Source organism: Oxyura jamaicensis, chromosome 3 (assembly GCF_011077185.1).
Source record: "Oxyura jamaicensis isolate SHBP4307 breed ruddy duck chromosome 3, BPBGC_Ojam_1.0, whole genome shotgun sequence".
Classification (NCBI taxonomy): domain Eukaryota; kingdom Metazoa; phylum Chordata; class Aves; order Anseriformes; family Anatidae; genus Oxyura; species Oxyura jamaicensis.
In genome coordinates, this window is record NC_048895.1 from 64,658,329 (window position 1) to 64,683,579 (window position 25,251).

Below are 25,251 nucleotides of genomic sequence, written 5' to 3' on the forward strand. Positions count from 1 at the left end.
CCCCTTTCCTTCTTCCTTCTCTCTTTCTTTCCTTCTTTCTTCCTATTTTATTTTTTAACCAGAGTTTACATCAAAATTCGTAACTTTTATTTTATTGGAGCAGAGAATATAATGTGTATGAAAAATCTTCTACATTACACTGTAATTTGAAATAATCAAAATCTCTTTAGAACATCCAGGGATTAGTTCTATGCATAATCCCTTTTAAACCTGTTGAAATTTCAAAGATTGGAATTAAAGTAAAGATGTGAACTTCCATTACCCTGAAAAAGAACTAGACCTATTTGTAAGTGATATGACATACACATTTTCTCTATAACTAGGTGAGGAACTTCTTTCTTCCTTGTCCAGCAGTATATTTGGTAATGTCATAGCTTTATTTGGAATGATGCCTGTCCATTATATCTGTTTTCTCTTTTTTGTATGTTTTCTGTTTCAGAATTTGTAGAGCTACTCAGTTTACATATTGCTAAAATCAGTCTGGTCAGCCTAGTGGCTTAATAGAAATACAAGTCCAGAGGCTTACAGAAGATGTGGATTTTGTAGCACTAGAGTTTTCCATCAAGGCTGGAGACATTTAAAGCTATGAAGAAAATAGATTTGTGAACATAACACTAAAGTGTTTTGTTTAAAACATATTAAATTGTTTTAATCTACTGTTGATTTTCCACTAAAGTGAACTAGAAACACATAATGCCAGCATGCACGTCTCAGATGAGAAAAAGCAACTGATCTATAAGGGTGGAAGGAAAAGTCTATATCTCACCAACCTCTGTGTAGTGTCAGCCTCTGACATTATACAATTTGGTAATTCTGCTTGGAAAACTCGCTCTGCTGCAGAGCACATCATTTATTGTCCTGTCTTAGACTAATCTTTCAAATTGGGGAATTGGTGTGGTGACTCCTTGGTCAAAGGGCTAGAGTTAATACATAAAGGTGACCCTTACAAACAACTGTGCTTTAAATCAACTACACTTACAGCTTACAATGGTTTTGCTCTGAATTTTAAAGTTGTTCAGATTTAGTAGTTAGGTTTTAATATGCTTGTCTTATGACCAACATTTGTTCCCCTATTTTATTCCATAGAAGTTAGCATGTTGTCATTAGATTACTGTTATTTACCATAGCCTATTACCTATCAGCCAAAAACTTGGTACAGGACAGAAGACAAAACATGCTTGTATCTAATATTTCTGTCCATGTCTGTTTGGCTTGGAGGAATTATAGTTTTCATCAGATCTAAGCAAGTTGTTGATGATGAAGGAATGTTCCTCTAGTAATTGCAGAATATAAAATAAATTGTATTAAATATTATTTTGAGGGAAATGAATGACACTGAAAGTTTTTTTTCTTGATTACCTGCAGAGGAGAAGAAAGTAAAGAGCACCAAAGTGGAAGCAAAAGTTAAAAAGGAAGTGAAGGAAGGAAAAGGAGAAGCAAAGATGCCTGAGAAGGTCAAGCAGACAGAGACTAAAACAACAGAATTTGGGTTAATAAAGGCCAAACCGAAAGTTAAGGAGGAGAAAGCACTTCAGACTGTAACTAAATCGGAAAAGAAAGGTAAACAAAACCAGGAGGAAGCAGATGAAGATCTTAAAAAGGTAGTAGGAAAGAAGGAAAGAGAATGAAGTTAGGCCTAACAAGGACCAAAGTCCACCCATGACAAAGAAAAGATCAGTACAAATAAATTCCAGATGAATCTCAGATTTCTAGATGGAAACTATAAGGAATAAAATAAGTTTAATCTAAATAACTGGAATGTTCTAAGGAATAAAATAAGTTTAATCTAAATAACTGGAATGTTCTAACTGTGATGGCTAAAGATTCATTTTACATTATTCAGTTTGCATCCTACTTTACTAAGGACCAGTTTCTCTTCAGATAGGCTGGAGTCTTCATGGATTTTCTCATGAATCTTATGCAGCGTCTATTGCAAGTCAAGTTACTCTGGAAAACGCCAACTGTCCAAAAACCTGTTGGAAATTATGTTTTGTTTCTACATCTGAATACGTCCTCATTTACAATAATGAAAGTAGCTACAAATGAAAGGGAATGTAGTCATTTGTATTACATCAGAGCGTGTGAGGCATTGTCATGTAGTGTACGACATAATGTTATGCCTGACTGATGTAATTTGATGTGATGAGATTGCAAATTTCCCCTAAAAAGGAAAGAAATGCCATTAACTTGGTGAACCTGGTGAGAGGAAGAAATTAAGTGACAAAACAAGGAATCAACCTGCATCAACACAAATGCAGGTGTTAGCTGTATGCTCCTCTTTGTCAGAGTCAGCCTGGGATCTTCCACTCCCAAATTGCACTGAATGGTCCCTTGGTTTTCCTGTGGCTATTCCACTGTTGGATTTAGGTACAATTTTGTATGAATGAAGGCAGAGAGATCTGCCTTTCTGTAAGAACTGTCATACTGAAGACACAGGATTATTCTGACATTAATAGAATCAGCTCAGCGTTGTGTGGCACACCTATCTGATCCTTTCAGCTGATAACCACAGGTAAATTGTTATGCCTGAACATCAAAGCCTGGATATCTGAATCTGCCTGGGCAGATCTCAGAATTTCATAGCCATCTGCTCTGGACCCCTTAGGAGTTGTCTGAATTATACACTTCCAGAAAGCTGAAAGGAGAGTTAGAGATAGGCTCCTTTCTGACATGCATAGTGTGCTGAGCTAGTATTTTTTAACATTTATTTGTATTCTAGTTAATTTTGGTTTTCACTTGAAATGCTGGAGCCTTTGAGGCATAAAATTGAAGCAGCATCTTTCATGCTAATTGTTCTGACCAAGGGGAAAGTTCCACAAACTGTTGAGTTATTGTTTTTTGTTTGTTGTGACAGAGTTTCAGTGCACAGTTGGACTCACTCCATACTGCTCGGGTTAAGGTTCTCAAAAAGCAACAATGTGTGTATGAGAAACTTTACTCCAAAAAAATAAATAAATAAATAAATTAAATGTTTTTAAGTAAGTTGGGGTCAAAGATTACAGAGAGCAATAGAGAGGGTGCTTTGTTTTGTTTTGTTTTTCCTTTAAGTGTTAAATATTAGCAAGATGATCCTTCTTAATATCAAATATTAACAGATCACTTTGTAAATCTGCTTTAGAGTGTGATACCAAGGACTGTACACTGAAATGTAGTAGGTGAAAGAGGAAATGAGCAGCTGCAGTGCAGGAAGGAAGGAGCTTTTTAAACTGTTCTTTATCACCAGAGATAACATTACATGTTCAGTTACGTTCAATGAAAGCTGCCTTTTTTGCTTTTGTTCTTCCTTTTTCCACCACAAGCTGCTGCTGTCCAACTGGATACTCTCAGAGAATTCACTTCCATATTTGAGTCCCCCTGTGACCCAACGAGATAATATTTTTAAGTTAATATGGGCTTGCCAAAATTTCCTGATCCTGAAGTCCTTATTTTTCGTTGTTCAAGGGAGTAGTTCTTCCAGCTTTTCTGCATTAATTTAAAAAATATAACTGTAATCACAGAAGTTGATTATGATGTCCCTACTGTTACATCATTCCTTAAGCAAACTAAAATTAAAAAAGATAGCTTGTCTCCCAAGGTAAATCAGGTGAGGTTGAATGACAAAGATCTGACTGTTTTTATCAATTAGAATTTAGTCCCGAATACTGAGGTGAATTATTAATGCTCAGGTAGATATCTGTGCCACTATAGTGTGAAATTCTCTTTTAAACAAGAGAGTTTAAATTAAAATGAATTTTTAGCCATGAAGTGATATTTGAAAAATCATCCCCATTCAAAATTCCTTATATTTCAGTCTTTGCTGATTGGCAGAATTGGACTTTAATGGAAAGTTACTGTGAACCTTGTTATTTCATATACCATAGAAATGCTATTTTTATTATTCAGTTTAATGTTCTACCTTTTTTTTTTTTTTTTAATTCAGTTTTCAGGGGCTGAGTTACTAAATAGATATTACAACGAGAAGATTAATATGTAGTCTTTCTGCTTAGGTGCAGTTGAGACTGCAGCTACTTTTTTTTAACTTTATTCAAATTACATTTCCACAGGAGGAAAGAAAAAAAAAAAAAAAAAAAAAAAAAGTCATCTCTTTTAATCTTTGTTTATATCACTGTGATTAAAAACCAGATTATTTTAATATCAATTAAATAGTGTGAGCTGCTAGTCCGTCAGGCTATGTCTGTATCATAACTTAAATAGATCCAGCACAGGCTTGTGGTCTGTCCTGTGACTGTCCCCATACAGTTTATGTCCCCAGACAATTTTGCCCTGTTGCCATTTAGCAGTTTCTTATACAATGCCTGGAACAATCCAGAGTTTCTTCCCAATTGGCAGCATGGATGAAGACAACTCTTTTTGGCAAAAAGAGGTGCAAGAAAAATTCCAGTTTGTGGGCATGAGCTATGCCTTGTCATTTGCTCTCTTGGCTAAACAATTTACCTTGGTTCATTTTATTTATTTACAGAGACATAACCTGATTATCTGACTCACTGAGGCTCTATTTCCAAGTGTGTTAAAGTCAGTGCAATTACTTAGCTGAATTTAGATGGGCTTACTGAGAATACAGATTTGCACATACTTGTTTTCTTACGTACTTTTTCAGCTTTTCAACTGTCTTCAACTTTTTTCCCCCCTTTCAGAAAGCACATACACCTAGGGCAAATATTGCAGCCAAATTCTTTAAATTCCTTAAGGATGGAATCCAAGACTGGTGCCAGACAGAATGATAAATTTGAATTCCTAAATACCTAAATAAAGTAGAAACCATTATGAATAGTAATTAAAAGCTTTAAAAACAGTGTTTATAGTCATGGCCCTGTGTGTGTTCTGGCAAGTTCACCTGAACATCTACAATGCTGACTAGAAGTCTGTTACTCTTGTCACCTTAGTAACAGGAGACAGTTGCATAGGCTCCTATGGGCTAGTAGAAAAAAAAATGGATAACATATAAAGCCTTCTAATTTCTACAGCTGCACAGGAAATCATACCAGAATAGCAATCAAATAAATGCTTCAGCATCAACTAATACTGATGCTCTAGTGAACTATGTAAGAAAGCAAATAACGCATTTTTATATACTTTTGTATTTAAACCAACAATTATGCAATTTTTTAATTTAATTATATATTTTTAAAATAAGTATTTCAAAGTCTGCATAACTTTGTTTTGAAGTTGGCAAATACTTTTTGGTTGGTAAGTGGTTTTGTAGGCGACTAGGAAGGATGCAACTGGAGATGGAGAGAAAGATACAACTTGTGTAGCTTATGAAGTATGGGGCTTATCCAAGGTTTGTGTGAATGTGGTTTATCCAAGGGCTATTGTGAACTAGCATAGCTAACCAGAGCTGGCATTTAGCCACCAACATTAACTTTTGAAGATAATGTCCTTTTGAAGATAATTGTCCCCACTAGGGCAATGTTCTATTTTCTGGTGAATCGGAGAGTACCGCAATAATACTGCAATTCTTTTGCACTTGATTACAATTGGTAATTTTCTTCACCATTCTTAATATTCACAATTCTGATCAAGGTCTTCAACTCTGCCTATATAGAGAAGAAATCAATAGACAATCAACATTTCTGAAATCAGATTTTCATTTAGATACAAAAGTCTAAATTTCTGAATAGCATAGTTTTAATATTTGGATATAATGCATGCATTATATATATATATGTAAATAATAGTGTTTGGAAAATAATTTTGTGGTGAAATGATAACATTCTCTGGAAAAATCTCATTGCTACAGAAGTGTAAGTTTACAGTTTATACTCTCATTCGATAAATTTACATATTGATTACACAGTTAAAGCAGTATTAACAAAATACTGTGATTAAAATGTTTATTGAACTTTCCTATTGTGTGACTGAGACTACTTAAAATGGATTCTCAAGGATATGAAAAAGTCTTTGGGCCATGCAGCTGTTTGCACAGTGCCTGTGTGGAGAGCAAGGCTGCACATTGCTGAACTGTTCCACACGCTGCAGGCCAAGAGTTGGTAACTGGGGCACTAGTAGCTCTGGGGCTGGGAGACTTGAATTAGATCTAGACTTTAAACTGTCTCTTTCTGAGAATATGAGTTACTTCAAGGCCAGGGAGAAAAAAATATCCCCAAAATATGTCTTTGCATTGTCAAGCTTTATTTTCACTGTTAAATAGAAACAAAATTTTATATTTGTTTTCTTCATTTTTTTTTCCTCTTTGCTCTGTTAGATCAATATGCATTCTGTCGCTATGTGATTGACATGTTTGCGCAAGGCGATTTTTATCCAGGTACTTTCCTACATCATTGAACTCTGTTCTAATATTCTTCTGTTTTCCTGAGAGTTTCTGTTCCTTTATGCATTAAAATTGTGTTTTGTATTGTTGAAGGTCTCACAAGTGCAACAAAGCGTGTGCAAATAGGCTTAATAAAGCATAAGAGCTAATGACTTACTTATTAAAGCTTTTAATTTTGTCTACCATGCATGAATTAAAATTAAGGTTATGTTAAAAGTAGAGTCAAATTAAGGCTATATAAATTGCTAAAATATTTCATGCTTTTTTTTTTTCTTCATCTTTTTTTTTGGGGGGGGGGCTGTGATGCAAGAGGAAGGAGCTTATCATTAATATCTTATTGTTTTTGTTTGTTTGTTTGTTTGTTTCTTAACAAATAGCAAACATTAACCCCAGAATGCTTCAAGAATAGAAGAACCACTGTTGTCCTTAGTATATAAAATATCTTAGCTGAACCATCACCTGTATTTTATCTTCCCTCTTCCCATATCTCCATGTTCATCTGTTCTAATACAAATAATTCTTAAGAAGCAAACAAACAAAAAATGAAGCTAGAGCAAAAAAAGTAGCTAGAGCAGTAGCTATAATTATTGAGAGTTGTCTCATAACATCACATCAATTCAATTTACCCTGACCTTATTTAATTGCCATTCTTCCTTCTGAAATCATAATGAAAATCATCCTCCAGTACAAGTGAACATATGACAGAGAAGACAGCATCCTAGGAATGATAAGTAATGATATTTATGAAGAGTTAAGGCACATCCTAAGCAACAAGTTTACAAGCTTCATTTAGTCATTATTTGCTCAAGAAGCTCTCCGCTGACACTCACCTGAATTGGCTGTCTTTCCTTATCTCTACCTTGTAGCTTTGGTCTTCTCTTGACATGTCTACACACAGCCGAAGTTAGGAAGTGCTAAGGATGTAGTTGAGTAGCACAGACTCTCAAAAGATGGAGAGTGAGGACACAGATTTTTATGGAGGGAAAGTGAATAACCTTGGGATTTTGCAAGGTGATGGTTTGTTTGGCATGTTGTCAAAGAATGAAATGGAGAGTGGTGATTGAATTAAAAGAGAGAGAAATATTATATCACTTCTAGGATTATTTTTAAAGATAGCCAGTTATAAATGGGTGGCCTGCTCTTCAGCTAGTCTCAGAGTGAGAGAAGCATTCAAAAAAAAAAAATACTTCCAGAGACCTTCAGTTATGTTTTGATTTAAAAACAAACAACAACAACAAAAAAACCTCCCTGTAGCAGATGTGATTCACACAGCTGTATCATTAATAAATCACAATGTGAAGAGTTGCATGGAGCTCTTCAAGATCACCCTCAGAGTTCTGACATCTGCAAGAAGCTTTGACACATGTCAGAGCCCTTTCTCCAGACAACTCCCTGGGCTGTTTGGTACTCTCCAAAGGCAGAGCAGACCTGCTGTTGGAAGGGAGTTTTGGAGATGTTTTTTCATTTTTGTCCTCTCCCGCCACAAGGAAACTGTGAAGACCATGAATGGGAGCAGGGACTCTGTAGTGAGTGGAATTTCAGAAGATGAAAGACAACCATCGGCTCTTGCTTTCCGATGTTGGCCTTGTGTCACTTCACTGTGCTATGACAGAGTTTTTCTGAGAAATCACAGGGTAAACAGCTGAACAAATATTCAATGGACATTGAGTGTCAGTTAGCCTTATGGGTAGACAAATAGAGAGACAATTCAAGACCCCAGAAAGTGGAAACAACTCACAAAAATGCTTAAATCATCTGATTTATAGATGGAAAGGAAAAGGATAGCTCCTTAACTTAGGATCTCCAAAATTCCAACAGTGTCTATACTTGTAAAACAACTGCTTTTTTTACATAAATCATTTGTCTACATATGCTGTGTTAAATGCTGCAAATGGTTTTTGTGACAGAGCATGACTTGTAAGAGGTAAAATAAAACAAAGCCTTCAAAACAAGCTTTAGTCAATTCAGCCTGTGAGAAACTATGCTGAAACATCCAGACCATGTCTCTGAGAAGCAAGGTAAAGGCCAGGTACACCAAGCTTTGTGCTCTTTGTAGAAATTGCTGAGGAGCATGCCACCTAACCACACCTCAGTTAGTGTTTGTTACTGTCTTTCTCAGGCAAGATGCTCATTTCACACTGGCCTTTGTGAAATGAAATATAATTCATTTTCTTGAATAGATAAATGTGGGGAAAACGCCAGAACACCAAGTCCCTTTAATAGCCATAATATCCAATTAGCTTTACAATCTGATATATTTTATCCTTTTGTCAGTTTATATATTTTATGTTAAACTACATTGTCCAAACAAAGAGATCTAAGGGAAATTCAGCTAAGGAATTTCATTACAGTCACCCTGACACCACAATACTTTCAGACTAGGAATCATTTCTGTCAGCTCCAATATTACCATTTGTGAAAGATAATATATATATATATAATATATATATTATATATATATGTAATTATATATAATATATATATTATATATATATATATAAATAGAAAAATAGAAATATATAAATAGAAAAATCCTTTCTATAGATGTTTTGCCTATTATGTAGAATAATTTCAATATTTATACCCTATATGAATTTCTATCTTACTGACTTTCATAAGAGGAGTATCCTGCTCATTACATTCTTTACACACAATACATGGATTTATATGTCAATAATAACAATGTCATTCAGTATATATTCTTTGATGGTATTTGGGGAATTTCTGTGTTAGTGAAAAAATCATTTTATTTACTGGCAACATTATCTGATTTTACGTTTATATAAATTTTATACAAGAGTATAAAGAAAAGTAGACAATTTAACATAGCATTTTATAGTTACCATATAATTAACAGCAACATTAAGATTCTTGTATTTCATTAATTATGTACAATTTTAAAAGATATTTATACATTTTGACAGTAATCTGAATTGGAGGTCAGTTTACACTCTTCTTTTTAAGCAAGATTTTAAGAAGTGAGGCTGAAATGTTGTTCATTTACTCTAATCTTTGTTTTGTTACTGTTGACTTAGCTTTAAAAAATGAATGAAATATAGGTACACTGTACACAGTGGATTCATTAGAAACTATAGAAGGGAGAATTCTTGCCAAGCTGATTCATGAAGCATCCATATCCACTTTCTTAGTTCTCTGGCTGGCATTTGTCCCTGACTTTGAGTATTTTCATGCAAATCTTCCTGTAACTCCCAATAATTATATCAATACCAACTAAGTTCAAAGATTTCAATTTTACTTTGTGTAAAATAGAGTATCTGAGGGTCTCAGCCTTTTACAGTGAAAATGAGTGGAGTTTTAGCCATAAGCTCAGGTAGGTTTCACTAGGTGAGAAGTCCAAAACTCCTTTTTACCACTCTGCTCACCTGTTTTCCCTGCAGTATTTACCACCTTGCTTTATACAGAATAGTAGAAATAATTCTTGAACTACTCTGGCAGATCAAGAAGTTGTTCCAATGAACAAGTGCCTTTTCTTTGCAGCTACCTAAAGAAGTGAATTCTTGTGTGTCTCTCTCTTTGCATGCCCACCTAAGCATGTGGTTGTGCATGTTGCATACTTCTGAATTAAGCAATAAACTTCTCTTGGTTATTTTGTCCTAATGTGGCACCTTTGTTTTGCACAGGTGTACTGTATATTTATGTTTGGATTCTTTATTTTTTAATCACTTGGAAATTTATTTTAAGTAATTAGTTTTACTGTGTTTCAGTTTTGGTTAAAAAACTTGCATTTCACATTACCCCGGCCTCACTAAAGGATACTTTTTACAGTTACCTCATTGATAACAAAGATCATGGAAAATCAGAAAGCACGGCTGTAGAATTATTTAGATATTAGCATATCTAAAATCTTTGCACTGAAGTATCCAATTACCCAATGGAGCTTTTACCACTACGTGACCATCTCCAATAATAGGTCAGCTGCAAAGGAATGTATCCATAACATTTCCACATTTCCTTTCATCAATTTACCCTCATATGTTTATTGTTTATATCCATGCCAGGGGCTAAAAGCCAAAGTAATGTAGACAATCTTGTTAATCTTTTTTGTTGAGAAAATATTTGCACTGGAGAAACTCAAGCTTTCTGGCACTGTGAGAGTGTATCCCTATAGTGTAAAACAGTCATCCCACCATCTCAGATATTTCTCCCCCTAGGCACATATGTTTATGGAAATATATATATATATATATATATATATATATATATATATATATATGGATAATAATAAAATCATAAAATAATTTAAAAATTAAAATAAATTAAATATTAAAATTCAAATGAATTGCAATAAATATAAAAAATAGAATAAAAACAAAACAAAATAAAACAAAACAAAATGAAATGAAATAATAATAAAAATATACTGTTAATAAATTCAGGTAAATTGTGGCCAGAGTCCATGAGGAATCCTACAGCCTGCTTGGTCTTGGAAAAAAGTAACAGATCGAATGACCTCCATGTCTATAATTTTCTTACAAGACTTGTCGCTTCTTTTCCATTGTCAAGAGCTATTCAGTCAAAGAACAGGGATTATTTCTATAATAGAAATGTAGTAAGCACAAGTTAGTGCTTCTATGATACATGCCACCTGAAATGATTTATATAGTTACTGTTATAAAAATACATCAATATTTTATGATCATGGAAGTAATATTTCTGTATAAGATCTTAGAGCATTGAATACCTTATTTTGAAAGTAAAATTGCCTGCATTTACTGTGGGTGGGCTGTAGCACTGGAGTAAAATACTTGCCCTCTGCTGTACAGATAGCTAAACTCTTTAAGTTCTTGAACTATTTTTAAGTGTCACTCCTGCTTGATTAAAGACTAGGATGTGTTGTGGATATATCAATGACAAGGTCTAACTTTTCACCTTGTTACTTCAGATTTACATGGGAGTAACTTTGATATGAGAGTAGTTCCTCTGGGGACGTATTTGATGCACTGCAATTGAAAAATCAGTCATAATAAATAAGAAAATAACATGATATCTGCTTCTTGTTCAGAGAAATTCTGCATGAGAAACTGTGGAAAGAGTAATAGTGAAATGCTAAAATGAGAGTTTTGGAGCTGTGAAAATTTTACAATTTTACTTTTTAAGCAGACAAGGCACCTAAGAACTAATGGGTCTTCTCCCTCTGAGGGTGGTACTGTACCCCAAAATTTACAGAGACTTCATTTTCAGAGCTGATGATTAATTGTCCATATTTATGAAAATATATATATATAATGAAACACTCGTCAACACTTTTGTCTCCACTAATGACATAAATGGAGATGATACAATGACAGAAGCATTTATGCCACTATTAATCTTCTGGGAGATTTCTGATTACTTTTCAAATAGTCTGAAAGGAAATTAATAAAGAGTAATTTTAAATATATGTATGAGAAGTTGAACATTGTTTTAATTATTGAAATATGTCTAACTAGTTTATTAATGAGCAAGTTTTGCAATACTTTTAGCTGTCATTTAGAGTCTAAATATTGCTTTTTTTTACATTTCTATTCAGTTATGCAGAACTTTGAGATGTCTACTGGTGTCATTTTAATTAGGTTCTTGTCTATGACTCACCTCTCACCCCAATAGCTGTGTCTATTTGGGTAAACTCTGAAATGACATTGATCTTTTAATGGGGACATTATCAGCACACAATCCTGACACCATCCCACAGAGGCAAAAGAGCTATCCGTTATTCCCTGTTTATATCATTCCACTGTGAATCAGAGCCAGATGCTGGCACATGAAGCAGCATCTGTCAACACTGTTATGGCACTTTATTGTAACTTTGCCAAAAAAATTTCAAATGACTTTCACTGTCTCAGAAGCAGCTACCCAGAGAATGCTTGGCATTCTTATTCTGTAGAGGGGGATTGATTTGTTTCTTTAATAGCTCACTGCAAGCTAGTCTGAAGAATCAGCTTTATGTGATTTAAATGAGGCTAGATCCTTGATTTTAATAGAAATAAACCATTCTAATATGGGATGGCAAAGACACTAGACTAGCAAAAGTAGTCTCACAATTTTATTATTATTTTTATTATCATTCTTATTTCATATAGTTATTTCATATAGTTCAGAATCCATTCAGAATTTCAAAATCAAGGGCCATTAAAAAAAAATACTTACAGTATCTAAAAAAGAGAGTTGTATTGTGGAGAATCATTCAAAGACTCAGCCATTTTATATTAGAAAGTAAAGTTTTCAGAAAGTAAAGGCAAAAATGCGTGTCCGTTCCCCCCCACCCCCCCAAAAAAAAAAAAAAAGTAATAATAAACGAACAAATATTGTGAATTAGTTATTGCATTTAATGATTCATTGTCGTTATTGGTTTCCTGTTAGAAATATTACTATAAATACTGACGATGGTATTTCAACCAGGCTATAAAATGGAAACATTGTAGAGTTACAAACCCTTCTTCAGGACTCAATATAATTTTCAGAAGTGAATTCAATATGAAAAATAACCACAGACATTAAAAGATGTCTTTTGAATTTTGAAGCAAAGCTGGCAAGGAAACAATTCAGAAACCTTAAAAAACAGTATAAGCCTGTAATACCATATGTTTGCTTCTTAGAGCTTGGATGGCTTCAAGTATGGGAAAATGTACAATTCCTGAAAGAAAGAGTCTCCTTTTCAAGCCTAGATTGATTAGCTTTTAAAAAATACTATAATGGAAAACAAACAAACAAACAACAACAACAACAAAAAAACACTATTATGTCTGTTGAGGATTTTGCTGATAGTATCTGTATTTGGAACACACATAGGATTAGTTATTTATAGGGATGGGTTACAATTTTCAACAGAGCTGGGACTGTGTTATTAGTAAGGTTGGAAGAAGAAGCTGTCACTGAAGTCAGGTGCATATAACTCTGACAAACTTCTGTTGGTAGGGTTCAAAATTTGCCATGACAGATTATTCTTCCAAAATTGTCTTGGGGAAGTTAACTTCTGGACAAGTATCTCTCACCTTTAATAGAATGGAAGACAACTGAAATCTATGCAACATGCCCTTAAACACTTTTTGAAGCTGAATACACTGAAACATAACAAAGAAGGAAAAGTGTACGGTGAAGTTCTTCCAATTTCCTTTTGAATTTTTTGTTAATGGCAAAATCTTAAATTCTGTTATGGGACTGAGAGAAGTTACTCTCTTCAGCCAGCTATAGATTCTCTGTTGTCTCTTGTGTCAAAGGATGAAGCTCGATTTTAACAGGGATGGTACGTGGTCATCATATCTCAAAGATAAGAAGAGCACAGGCAGTATCTACACTTCAACAAGATATATTGTCTTGGAGCATTTCCAGATTAGCAGTAATTCCTCGTCTTTCCTGTTCTGAAAACATGCAATGCAGAGGACAGAAGACTGTTCCTCTGTCTCCTAAACAGCTTATTCTCTCCCTTACTTACCACCTCCTTCTGCAGATATTCCACAGCCAGAGGCAATTGTGTGTGGCAGGTCCATTCCTTTCACCTTCCACTGTTCGGGTACTTCTTACTTTTGCTTTACATTTTCTTTCTGCACATATCTTGTCAAAAAAGAAAAAAAAAAATGCAACTTCCTAACATACACCTGAAATGAGTCAAGACTGATGTTTTTTTTCTTCATCAAGAAGTGCTATTCTTCCTTTCAGTACTCCAATTTCCTTCCTTTTGTTTCATTTTGTCCTTCAATACACTCTGCATTAGGTGAAAGAGTAAATTGCACACAGAGTTCAAAAGGCATTCAGTGCCCACACACAGCATTAAACCTAAACAATGCTTTTATCTTTTTCAGTTAAGCTTGACAACATGACAAAAGAATCCTTTCTTTGCATGTGATATTCATTCATATAATTGCTGGAGGTTGGGGAGCACTGTGTTTCTAGGCAGCAGTTATTTTGTGAAAAACCATAGATGGCTCATGATTTTAGTCCTGGAATATTTTGGTGGCATATACTGTCATCTTTATGTAGAACTGCAAAATGCAAAATGAAATGTTTGCAATTCATTGCACCTCACTTAGATATCCAGAAGTTAATTGCCAAACTTTAACCTTTAGCTGTTTTTATAGCCAATAGTATGAAACGGAGGCTGCCAGAGTACAATTTCATCCCAACAGAGATGCCTAAGATAGAAAAGATGAATCACCCTTTAAAGGTACAAATTTTTATCCATTGACTATAAATGGATCCCTTGGGTGACTTATCTAAATTTAACTGTCTAAAAGTTAACTTTTAAATGTCTAAAGCTGGTTGAGAAAGAGCCTACAAACATTCAAGAAGTATACTAAAAACATTCAAGAAAAAGTTTAATTTAAATGAAGACATAAAGATGTGTTTTCATATAAGATTTCAAATGGCATTATTAGAAGTAGCTGTTGGTTTAGCTAAGAAACCATCAGTGCCACTCTGAAAAGTATGAAAAGTTTAAGAAAGGATAGTAGCAAAGGAAGAGGGAAATAATTTATTGGAAAAATATGGAGACCTTTCACATTCCAAACTTGCCAAAACACAAGGAAAAAAAAAAAAAAAAAAAAAAAAAAAAAAAAAAAAAAACATAGTTTCCAAAAAATTGTAGAGGAGGCCTACAGCACAGGGGTTGGAACTTATGAAAACAAATCCCAGGACCATTTTACAGGAATCTTTTTCCTCTACAGGAAATAGAATATTTCCTGGGAAAAGGAAATGGAGCAAAAAATAGCAAAATGGGGTTGGATAAAGTGATGATTATTTCTAGTATTAGAATTTGTCTTTCCAGTATATTTCACCATCTTTCCTATCATTTACATGAAAGAAGTTTACTTGAAATTGTTTCAACCTGTAACAGTTCAGGACATGTATACTGTTTTTCTGTAGAAACCACATTTGATGAGAAGTTTTGCATCAAACCTAGCACCATCACGTTATGAAGGATTAGCTTTCAGTCTCAAATTTCAAAGTTCTGTATTATCAATATGTCATCCTCTTGTGATTCTCCAAAATATTACAGCCAAGTCACTTTTAGAAGAAAGAGAAAGTTCACTGAGTTTATCAGTAAAACAGAGCCTAACCTTCAAAGATATTAGGTACTTAATGCCTACCTAATACTTAGCTCCCATTAATTTCAGTGGGAGTGAGTAACAGGAGCTAGTAGCCAACACCTCTGCACAATTAAGCCCTACTCCTGATATTTGATCTAATAAAATCTTTCAGCTTTTTTTCCCTCTAACTTCAAATTGTGTTATTGAAATACTAATTTCAGAAAAATGGTTATAGATTCACTCTTAGGTGTTGCTCAGCTATAGGCAAGAAAAGTAAGAGTCATTTACTTTTTCTTCCTCATTCTGTTTGAGAAGTTAAAAAATTCTTGGCTTGTGATCACATCCATTTGGGCTCAATTGGACTTCCAGTGCTTTATGTACTAAATTCATTTGATCAAACTTCTCTAATTTTATTGAGGGTTTATAGTGTCTGTAATTTGATTTTATTAATGCCAGGCTGTCATTGTTTAGCAAGACTTGACATATGCACTCTTTCTTGAAGACAACATAAAGTTTTAGCAGTCCTGAAGTAATGTCTAGATAGCTTTCTGACTTTATCAGTGGATGTTTCTGAGATGTAGTTGGACTAATGACAGTTGGAATTATGCTATTTTACAGATAAACCAGATTCAAATAACTCATAAATTACTGAGCAGTGATCCCATTGCACAGCAGTATCTATTGCCTTTCAACATAACAGCTTATCAGTCCCTTCCATTTTGTTTAATTGTTAGCAGCAAGTATTTAATTGCACAGTTTTCTTTTCTCTGTTTTAATTATTTTCCTGTGGATACTTCACATTGTGAAAAGTATGCATCTATACCAACTTCAGACATTCATGTTAATCATGCTAGGGATCACTGTATACGAAACCATTTTATTACGGTGTACTGGGTCTGGGTAAAACCACCGCATACAGTTATTTAGAGAGTGAGGGAAAAGCTGAATATGTCTTTTCATTTTATAATCTGTTTTTTCCTGTCTTTTTCCACTCCAGTATGCAACAATAACAACCTATCATTTTCATACAATAATCCATCATTTTCACTGCCCATGGACTCAGCTCTTTGAGATCTAGCTTTAAATATTTCTAAGCATAATATGTAAGATTATCTCTACCTGCTAAATGCAGGTGATAAGTAGCAGAAGGAAGTGGAGACGACAGAGGGAGCTGAGTAGCATGTGATGATGACATAATACAGAAGCAAACTTACATAAGTTGGTATTAATAAACTTCCCTCTCATTAACCCATGGCCATTCTGAGTAAAATTTGCTTTGCAATGTATAGTTCAAGTATGGAGCAAAGACTTGCCTCCAGCAATTACTGGTGACATAATGATGTGGGATGTTGCCTCAGTATAAATTTGACATTTCGATTCAATTTTCTTTTAAAGTCAGGAACGGCTGTGTGACTTAATATATAGTGAAAAATCTCTTAAAACTTTACTCCTTAACAACTTCAATCTTCTGAACATAAGCATTAGAACAGCTTTTACAAGATACAGATTGAGGTAAAGAGGGATTTTGGAGCCTCAATTTGAAAAAATCTCTGGAAAAGAATTCTCAACAGATAAATTGTTGCAAGTAGATTTAAATGCACAGCTCCGTGGTGCAACTAAGATATACTGCATAGATTTCTGTCTGGGATCAGTAAAGCTGGAGTAGTTGAAACTAGCAAATACCACTCCTCTAAGTCTGCCCATGTCTCTCTTGCTTGCATCATTTTATACTTGTTGTGTACATTTGTACTGAGTGAGATACAAACCCACAGGAAAACAAAAAAAATATCAAGGAAATTCCAAGTGACTTTAATTAGGTTTGGTGGCTGCATGAAAATGTACTAACTAATGTTCACAAAAACTCCAGGAATCTGAGCCAATAGAAACTCATGCCTATTCAATTACCAAATCAAGTTGGGTTAGAAAACAGCATTTTCTGTTCAGAAAAATCATTTAAAATGTATGTGGATTTGCATATCCATACATATGTGCATGTATACACATATACATATGTGCATGTATATATATACACACATGTTCATGGCTGCACATATATCTAGTATATATTATATAGACGTAAATATATAACTGTATTAGAAACAGAGGACTATCAAGTTGCTGCTGCCTTTTACTTGGCTTCTTGAGAAGGGAAATTTAATCCTTCCCCTACTATATTCTGAAGAGCATTTAGATTATCAGTTTGCAGCCATCCTTTCTACACCTTCACTGTTAACCTAGTGGTCCTTGCTTTTAACTTAATAGGTGGATGACCTCCCAGGGGCATTAGGTTATTAATAATAAGCTTGAATTTGTTATCTGTTGAGGGAGGAGAATCTCTCAATAACATGTTTTATGCATACGTTAGATACTGTGTAAGGTTCCAATAGCATCTGTGCCATTTTTATTACATTTTAAACCCAAGTAGAACATATAGATAGATTTGTCATTTTCTAATACATCATAATAGTAACTGGAAGATAACCAGTATAACAGAATATTTTAAATGATTTTATTGTTATTAGTAATTGCTGGATATACTGTAACAGTGTTTTTCCTAGTTGATATCAATCTCATGCAAAATCAGAGTTTCACTGCATATGGGTAGTTGTCCATTTATAAATGGCCACATCCTGATAGTAATTGAAAAGCAGAAATGCATATTGTCTACTGGGATAAACATCTCTAAATGTCTCCTTTTATTAATAATTAATTCTATCTGTCACTGTTAAAAATCGAGTTCCATATGGGTAATTAAGATCCTGTTTTTTTGTTCTTGTTGTTGTTTTGTTTGTTTGTTTGTTTGTTTGTTTTTCAGAATGTACATATTTTTAACACTTTTAAAGCCAGTGGACTACATAAAGATTAGTAAATCAAATCCCTTACACTTGGTCAGAGTGGCTGTCTCTGTCCCAGATATCTATTCGGACTGGAGCCTGACCCTTGCTAACTCCTGAAATGAACCAATGAAATGTTTAAGACGGTGCTACTTGTTATAGGTCAAAATTATCAAAGGCCATTCAAAAAATATTGTAGACTACATATGCCTGAATTCCAGAGCAGAGTACCATTCCAAGGCACCATTTAATTTACTAGTCTGCATAAAATCATCATGCTATCAGACATTACTCAGAAAGATCACCTATTTAGGGCACTTTCATTTCAGTTCCTTTCCCAAAACAAATATTTACATTGTTCAGAACAGTTACACAAGTTCACCTCTTGATTGTCAGCTATTCTATCTTAATGCAAGACAATTTCTTCATGTTTTTTCATACACTAATACCAAGTCAGGAAACCCTTCCTCAGAACAATGACAGCCTAATGTCTGAAGAGTTACAACTAATAACATAGGAAGGCTCATTTTTAACTTCAAGCGAATTATATGTCAGAACTGGAAGACTAGACAGAACAGGGGGATTCCATTAAGATTTCAATCCTCTAAAAGCATATTTGGCACTTACCTCATTCTTCTAGTCCTTGTCTTGTTCCAAGCTTCACGAAGCATTTTATCTGAATCTATGTTTCATGACAAATGACTCTGCAAAGAGCTTGCTTACCTGATTTCAATTATTTCTACTATTATTAAGTAGAAAAAAGACACATCTGGGAAAATCAAGATTTATTTGAAGTTATTTTTCCAGACTATTTGAGAGGTAATACGCCAAAGCATTGGTGCTGTTGGCCTGTAGGATTCCTGCTGTTCAGATAACTAAAACTTGGATGTGAGGGAGATATGAGGAAGCACACAGTCACAGGAAAGGTCTTTCCATATATTGATTTCTGTGGTGGCATTATTTCTCCCCCCATATCCAATTGTAATATTCTGCCATCTACAATGATTTTAGTTGCTATAGAATAATAATAATTTTAGAAATATTTTCTTTAATTCCATGAACTTTTGATTTAGAAAAGTAAATTTAAAGACTATGTCAATTAAAATCACTGCATCAGTCAAACTGGACCAATCAGGGAAGAAAGAAAATCCATATGCTTTGTTTTTATCCTAAGAAATAAATTTATCCTCAATACTTGAATATGACATGCTTGACACTTGTAGAAAGATGAGAGCTAGAATAAGAAAAGAAAGGTAATTAAAGTTTACTTTGTATTCCTTATCATGTAATATAAAATCTAAAATATTCATCAAACAAATCAGAAGGATTTTCTTCATCACATCTCAAACAATTTAATAAACATCAATTTTCACAGAGCTTGAGGACTCTAGCTTAGTTTTAATGAAGTATTCATTTAGTATCTGGTGCCTTATAGCTCCTACTCAGTTTTGCATTATTTTTTTTTAATTTCCTTTCAGGCAGTGGAGGAAGCTACTCACATCTTAACATGACTTTTTTATTTTATTTTTTATTTTTATTTTTTTCTGTGTGGTGAGCATATTCTAATGAGCTTAAAGTTAAAACTCTCCATTCTTCATCATTTCCATGAGTTGTAATATGGTGTAAAATAGTTATAAAAATATCACACTTGAAGGAGGTATCTGTAGCACAGCTGCATGGACTAATTAACAGAAATCTAAAAGACAAATCATTCTTTTTAGCTTATCACATAGTAGAGAAATAAAGACTACATGTCAAATGAGTAGTACACTACATGTGAAATGAGAAGTAATAAATATGCAGTCATTAAATTCCAAAACTGTGATGTGGCTGCATTTTTTAAGCAGAGAAGTTGTATGTCCAGTAATAACAGTAGCAATCTGGATAATGACTTCTCATAATTCATGGACTATACTGGTTGCCCACCAAGATCATTAGAAATATCCTGACTTCCTTTCATTTACATTGTGGATATGTGTCCAGCTGGCCACTGCTGAAATCTAGACAGTAGACACCATTAATACTAATGGTCTGATCTACTGAGGCCAATTCCTTACTTCTATTTATGAATTCTCTACCCTGCAGAAAGCCACTTACGCTTTATAACTTACAGAGAAAAGAAAAAGGAAAAAAAAAAAAAAAAAGGAAAAAAAAAAAAAAAAAAAGAAATTTGACTTAGGATAACCCCTTTAACATATTTCATCAAAAGAATGGATAAAATATTTATTTAGCTACTGTCCTTTGCATTCCCATCAAAGTGAATAGAGAGACATTTAATAACACATGGAAACATTAAAGAAGCTTTTTTATCAGAGTGGATTGGAACCAGCTCAGAACAAACATTCTGGCCTAAGGGAAAGTTTTTGATCTGTGAAGCTTAAGCTTTTGGTGCTTAAGCAGATCATGTGGTCAATTTGCATGAAATAAATGATTTGCTTAAAACTTGTAAAACTATAAAATAGAACTTGACAAGTCATTAGCAATAAGTGGTATCACACTGGCATTATACTAACACTGGTGCAATCATTAGAAAACTGCTATTACAACAAAGAAAAGGAAAATAATAAGACCATCTTGTACTTTGACCTGAAGGTGCTAGATCATTGTCCCACACAGCAGACACCACACTGCAATCTAAATTATTCTCTGTCCTTCTTTACCTACTCAACATTCTGAGCCACTGTCCTTTACTACCTTTAACACAAAACAATTGTTCCAAATTATAAAATTTATTACTTTTTCCATCTAGGGATAGGTGATCTAGTTTAGGTAAAGGCAAAGAAAACAATAAAAAAAAAATAAATCTTTAGTTCTTTTTTTGACTTTAATCAAAACTAGAAAAAAAGAATAAGATCATTTACTCATTCTTCATTAAATGTTACACTGTTTTGGTTTTCTTTCTGAACTAGGAATTCAGTTAATTATGCTTCTCATTGTTGACAGAACTTTGAGTATAACTTTCAGATTCTTGTTGGAAACAAATGATATTCAGCATCTTGCTAGCTTAGTTTAGAATTGCAAGATGTTCATTTGAAACACAAAACGTTTGGAAAAAGATGGGTAGATATCTGAATTTCTGAAGTTTGCCTATTCATTTCAGTCACATGAGGATAGAGCTTTGCTGAGATTGGTAAATATCCTGTTGTGGTTATCACCAAAACAGTAAATAGGTGTAAAACCTGAGATTTTTTTTTTTTTTTTAATTTGTTGCACAGTGCCTTAGTACATTTATTTTGTCAGTGTGTCAACATTTTGCTGGTGGCTCAGATATGTGAGTCAGTTTGAGCAGTTCCATGTGTGAATTTTTTTACAATTAACAGGTGAACTAAATTGTGTCCTTGTAAATTATTTGCCTGCGATCATACACATGTTTATGAGATGAAATAACATTGAGACCATAGGGCTCAAATCCCACTGCTGTCTTCAAGATGATGATTTTCTTATGCATTCCCCATGAGCATACATACATTTGTAAAATGAGAGGGTAAGTATGATAGTGCAATTTCCAAGGATCATTAAAATATTTATTTCCCTTCTGAGTCTACCACCAAGCATGAGGCATGGCTTTCAGTTTTTGTTGTAGAGCTGGAGCTGAAAACTTCATTGCATGTGGGCTCTGTTGCAGTGAATATGTGCTAGTGCATATGACTGTATTTTTGTATTATATTTCACAAATTAATTTTATTTCACATGATACCTAAGAAATTGTACTTTCCAAGTGACCATGACAGGATAGTTAATAAGCATAAATGACAGAAAAAATAAATTAGAAGGAAATAAGGAGACTTCAAATAGTCTATATATATATATATACATATATATATATAATATAAAAGTATAATACATCTGTTCATGAATTCTTGAGGAAATTAAGTGAAAATATTTTTCATAAAGCATGGTATCTGGACACGTGCTTAGCAGAGGAAGTCCCAGTTCAATTTTGTGAGCAAGCACAGTTCAATACTCCAAGAGAGTTGAAGTATTTCACTCAGCAGTTGGAATAAGAAGCTAGTCAGTGTTTCCCGTGCATGATCTTCTTGGTATTGGCTAATTAAGAATAATCCTTGAGGATAAGAAACAAATGTTTTTTACCAGTCTTTCAAGAAGTTCATAATAAGTGGACTTGAGCAACTGAAGATCATTTGCTTGACAGAAGAAAATATGCTTTTACTGTAGAAGAGGCATCATGAATACGTAACTTTATTATTACAATATTATTCTTCTGAGGTTTTTAGTCTAATGAAGAAAAATAGATCTGTAAGCATTTCAGCACATGCTTGAGTCACTTGGTCTTTATTGATTTAAAATGTATCTCTTTAAAACAATTATTATATTTTTTGAGAAATACATTTTCTTCCTTTCTAGAAGATAATAGCTTTTACGCACAATGTTAGATTTTAAACACAATTCTGAAAGGAGCTCATCCTTCTACTGAATGTGCATAGCCTGTTATTAAATGCATTTTCCGTGTTTCTTAACCTGTCTACTCATGCAGGACATAAGGAAATGGTATCACCTCGTCTTCTTCTCGAACATAGTCCAAGAAAGAAAACAGCAGCAATTGAAGGCAAGTTTGAGTCTTTTCCTCCTTTATTGTCTTCTACTTATTAACTTGACTCTCTTTTCTAATGGATTTTGTTTATAAACATAACCTGTATTACAAAACAAATGAAAAGACTAGGGCTACTTTTATGAATGGTACAATCATATTTGCATTACAAATCTTCCTTTCAGAAGTCCCAAAGATGGCTCAGTGGAATTTCCTGCATCAAATAGATTGCAGGACTAAAACCCAATCTCTAAAATTCTTTCAATGGTGTAGCTTATATAGCAACTTAGCAATAAGTTGCCATCTAAATGTAAAGCATAATCAGCGTTATCCTCTTAATTTACTTTGGATTGCTATTTCAGCTATTGCAATTCAAGCTTTTCATTCCTTTTTTTTTTCTGTGTATTATCTACAATAATGAAGATAATATTTCATTATCTGTACATTTATCTCTGTTGCAAAAAACACTGAAAGAAAAAATGAGAATTCAAAGCTTACATTCAGAAGATTAAAACATAACCCTGCAATCAAATATTGTTTACAGTCTAATCATATCAATTAAATGGTTAAAATATGCATTTTACCTTTAAAATGGACTATACCTGGTGACTTAAAACCATTACTGTAACATACATTCTTGGTCTCTATACTACAATATCTAACATTATAAAATATATGAGTCTTTTTATGTAATCCATGGCACTTACGTGTGGAGGTCTTCTACGTTATTCAGAAAGCAGTTGTGATTTAAAAGAAAAGCAGATAGGGTGGCAGCAGCATAACTAACAAATGCTACAAGGTTTGCCTGCATTTGAAAATGGAAAATGAGAGATTTTGGCAGAACCTGTGACTGAAACAAACAGTTAAATTAATTTGATTTCTATAAAGTGCTTATTTTCAATCAGAATTTTTAGATAATAACAGGTAAGTGACTTACAATCTCTTTTCCCCTTTTATCTCAAATAAATATTTCTTGATAGATACATTGTTGGAAGGAGTACAAATCTGTATTTACTTTGACACACCATAATATATAAATAGATTTGCCATCCTTCTTGTTTAAGACAAATGTTTGAACCCTACTTATCAGCAAAAAGAAGTCCCTGAAATGTTAAACATTGTTAACCACCAATTAATGGAAAAAAAAAAAAAAAGGAAAAAAAAAAAAAGGCATAATGGAAAAAGATGTCTGCATCTGCTGAGTGATAATCTTCTAAATGTAACTGTTATACAACATGTACTAGAATCAAATTAAGTTCTTGATTTTCAAAATCATGAGGTGCATGCAATTACTGCAATTGCACACAGAAATGACTATTTATGACCAGTTACACATTTGTGTGTTTCATTAGCTCATTTATGCATGCAATTGAGGTAATTGTGAATGTAAATTAGGCAAACACCCATTTGGCAAACAAATTGTGGGGCAGATTATACACTCAGAAACATACAACTAACTACACTTTAAGGCTCAAGAGCAGTCACTAGGATGCAACACCACTCATGCAAGAGTTTTGAAGGAAAGGAAGAAGGAAGAATTACTGTGAAAATGCTGTTGTGAAAAGCTGTTACATTGCACTTTTGTGTGTTTTCCATATATGAAAAGCAAGCTATATATATTTACATATATAACAGCTTTAGGAAACTTGAACTCTGGAGCTTTATTTCAGCCCTTGGGAAAATAATTAAGTAATTTATGAGAATAGCTGGCATAATACCAGAAGGGAGAAAGAAAGTAGTCTGGGAAATTTAAATCCCTGGAATAGCTGAAGAGACATCTATCTGTGTCTTCATAATGTTTGCATACCTTTATGAGTAGTACATTGCTAACTACTACTGAGCAGGAGAAGGGACAGGTTGAAACAAAATATTGGTTTTATTGTAAATACAAAGATAGTATTACAAATTCTCAGGATAGTGAAGCATTCATTTATTATGAAATGTACTTTATGGAAGAAGTGTCCTGGCCTTTGATAAAAGTAACCAACACTGAATAAAAGGTAAAACTTTAGGAAGTAACAGAATGGTTGTCACAGAGAAAAATCATTAAACCAACCTATTTAGACCTACAATCTTCCAGGTTATATTGTGCTAAAAATCTGTGCTTGTATCTTTGAGTGGGAGAACATTTATCACAGAATAGTGATCAACATAATTGTTCTGATCTGCTAATGGATCATGATGGCTTTTGAAATATCTCCCTCCTTTGACTGCCTGTTCTTTTGCATATTGTTATTATTTGTGATATTAATTGAAGAAAAAAGGGAAACATCTGAAACATCTGTGGAGGTTTTGTGATGGAAAAAAAAAAAAAAAAAAAAAGACAGAGAGAGAGACAGAAAGATTTTCTCTAGATCACTGTTTGAATTCTCCAATTTTGCAGAATGCAATAAATTGAATTACTGTGGAATACATATCTTTAACTTCCTCCACAATTCCTGTGGAGGCTAAATTCTCATTGAAATATAAATCTGAATCTAACTTTGATGCTGTATAGAATGTACACTATCTGACTATCTTAGGAAGAAATTCTAGTCCATATCTCAGTTCATGAATATAACATTAGGGGATATA

The 25,251-nt window shown here is 33.6% G+C and overlaps 1 protein-coding gene across 11 annotated transcripts in view; it reads left to right on the forward strand.

The window, feature by feature from the left end:
* The window catches only part of TRDN (triadin), a 245,228-nt gene that overhangs the window by 93,338 nt on the left and 126,639 nt on the right, over window positions 1-25,251 (forward strand). For all 11 annotated transcript variants that reach the window (XM_035320873.1, XM_035320870.1, XM_035320877.1 and 8 more), the window contains 3 exons: window positions 1,366-1,560; window positions 6,206-6,265; window positions 22,624-22,695. In XM_035320873.1, coding sequence (XP_035176764.1) covers window positions 1,366-1,560; window positions 6,206-6,265; window positions 22,624-22,695 — 327 coding nt within the window. The remainder of the gene's footprint in view (window positions 1-1,365; window positions 1,561-6,205; window positions 6,266-22,623; window positions 22,696-25,251) is intronic.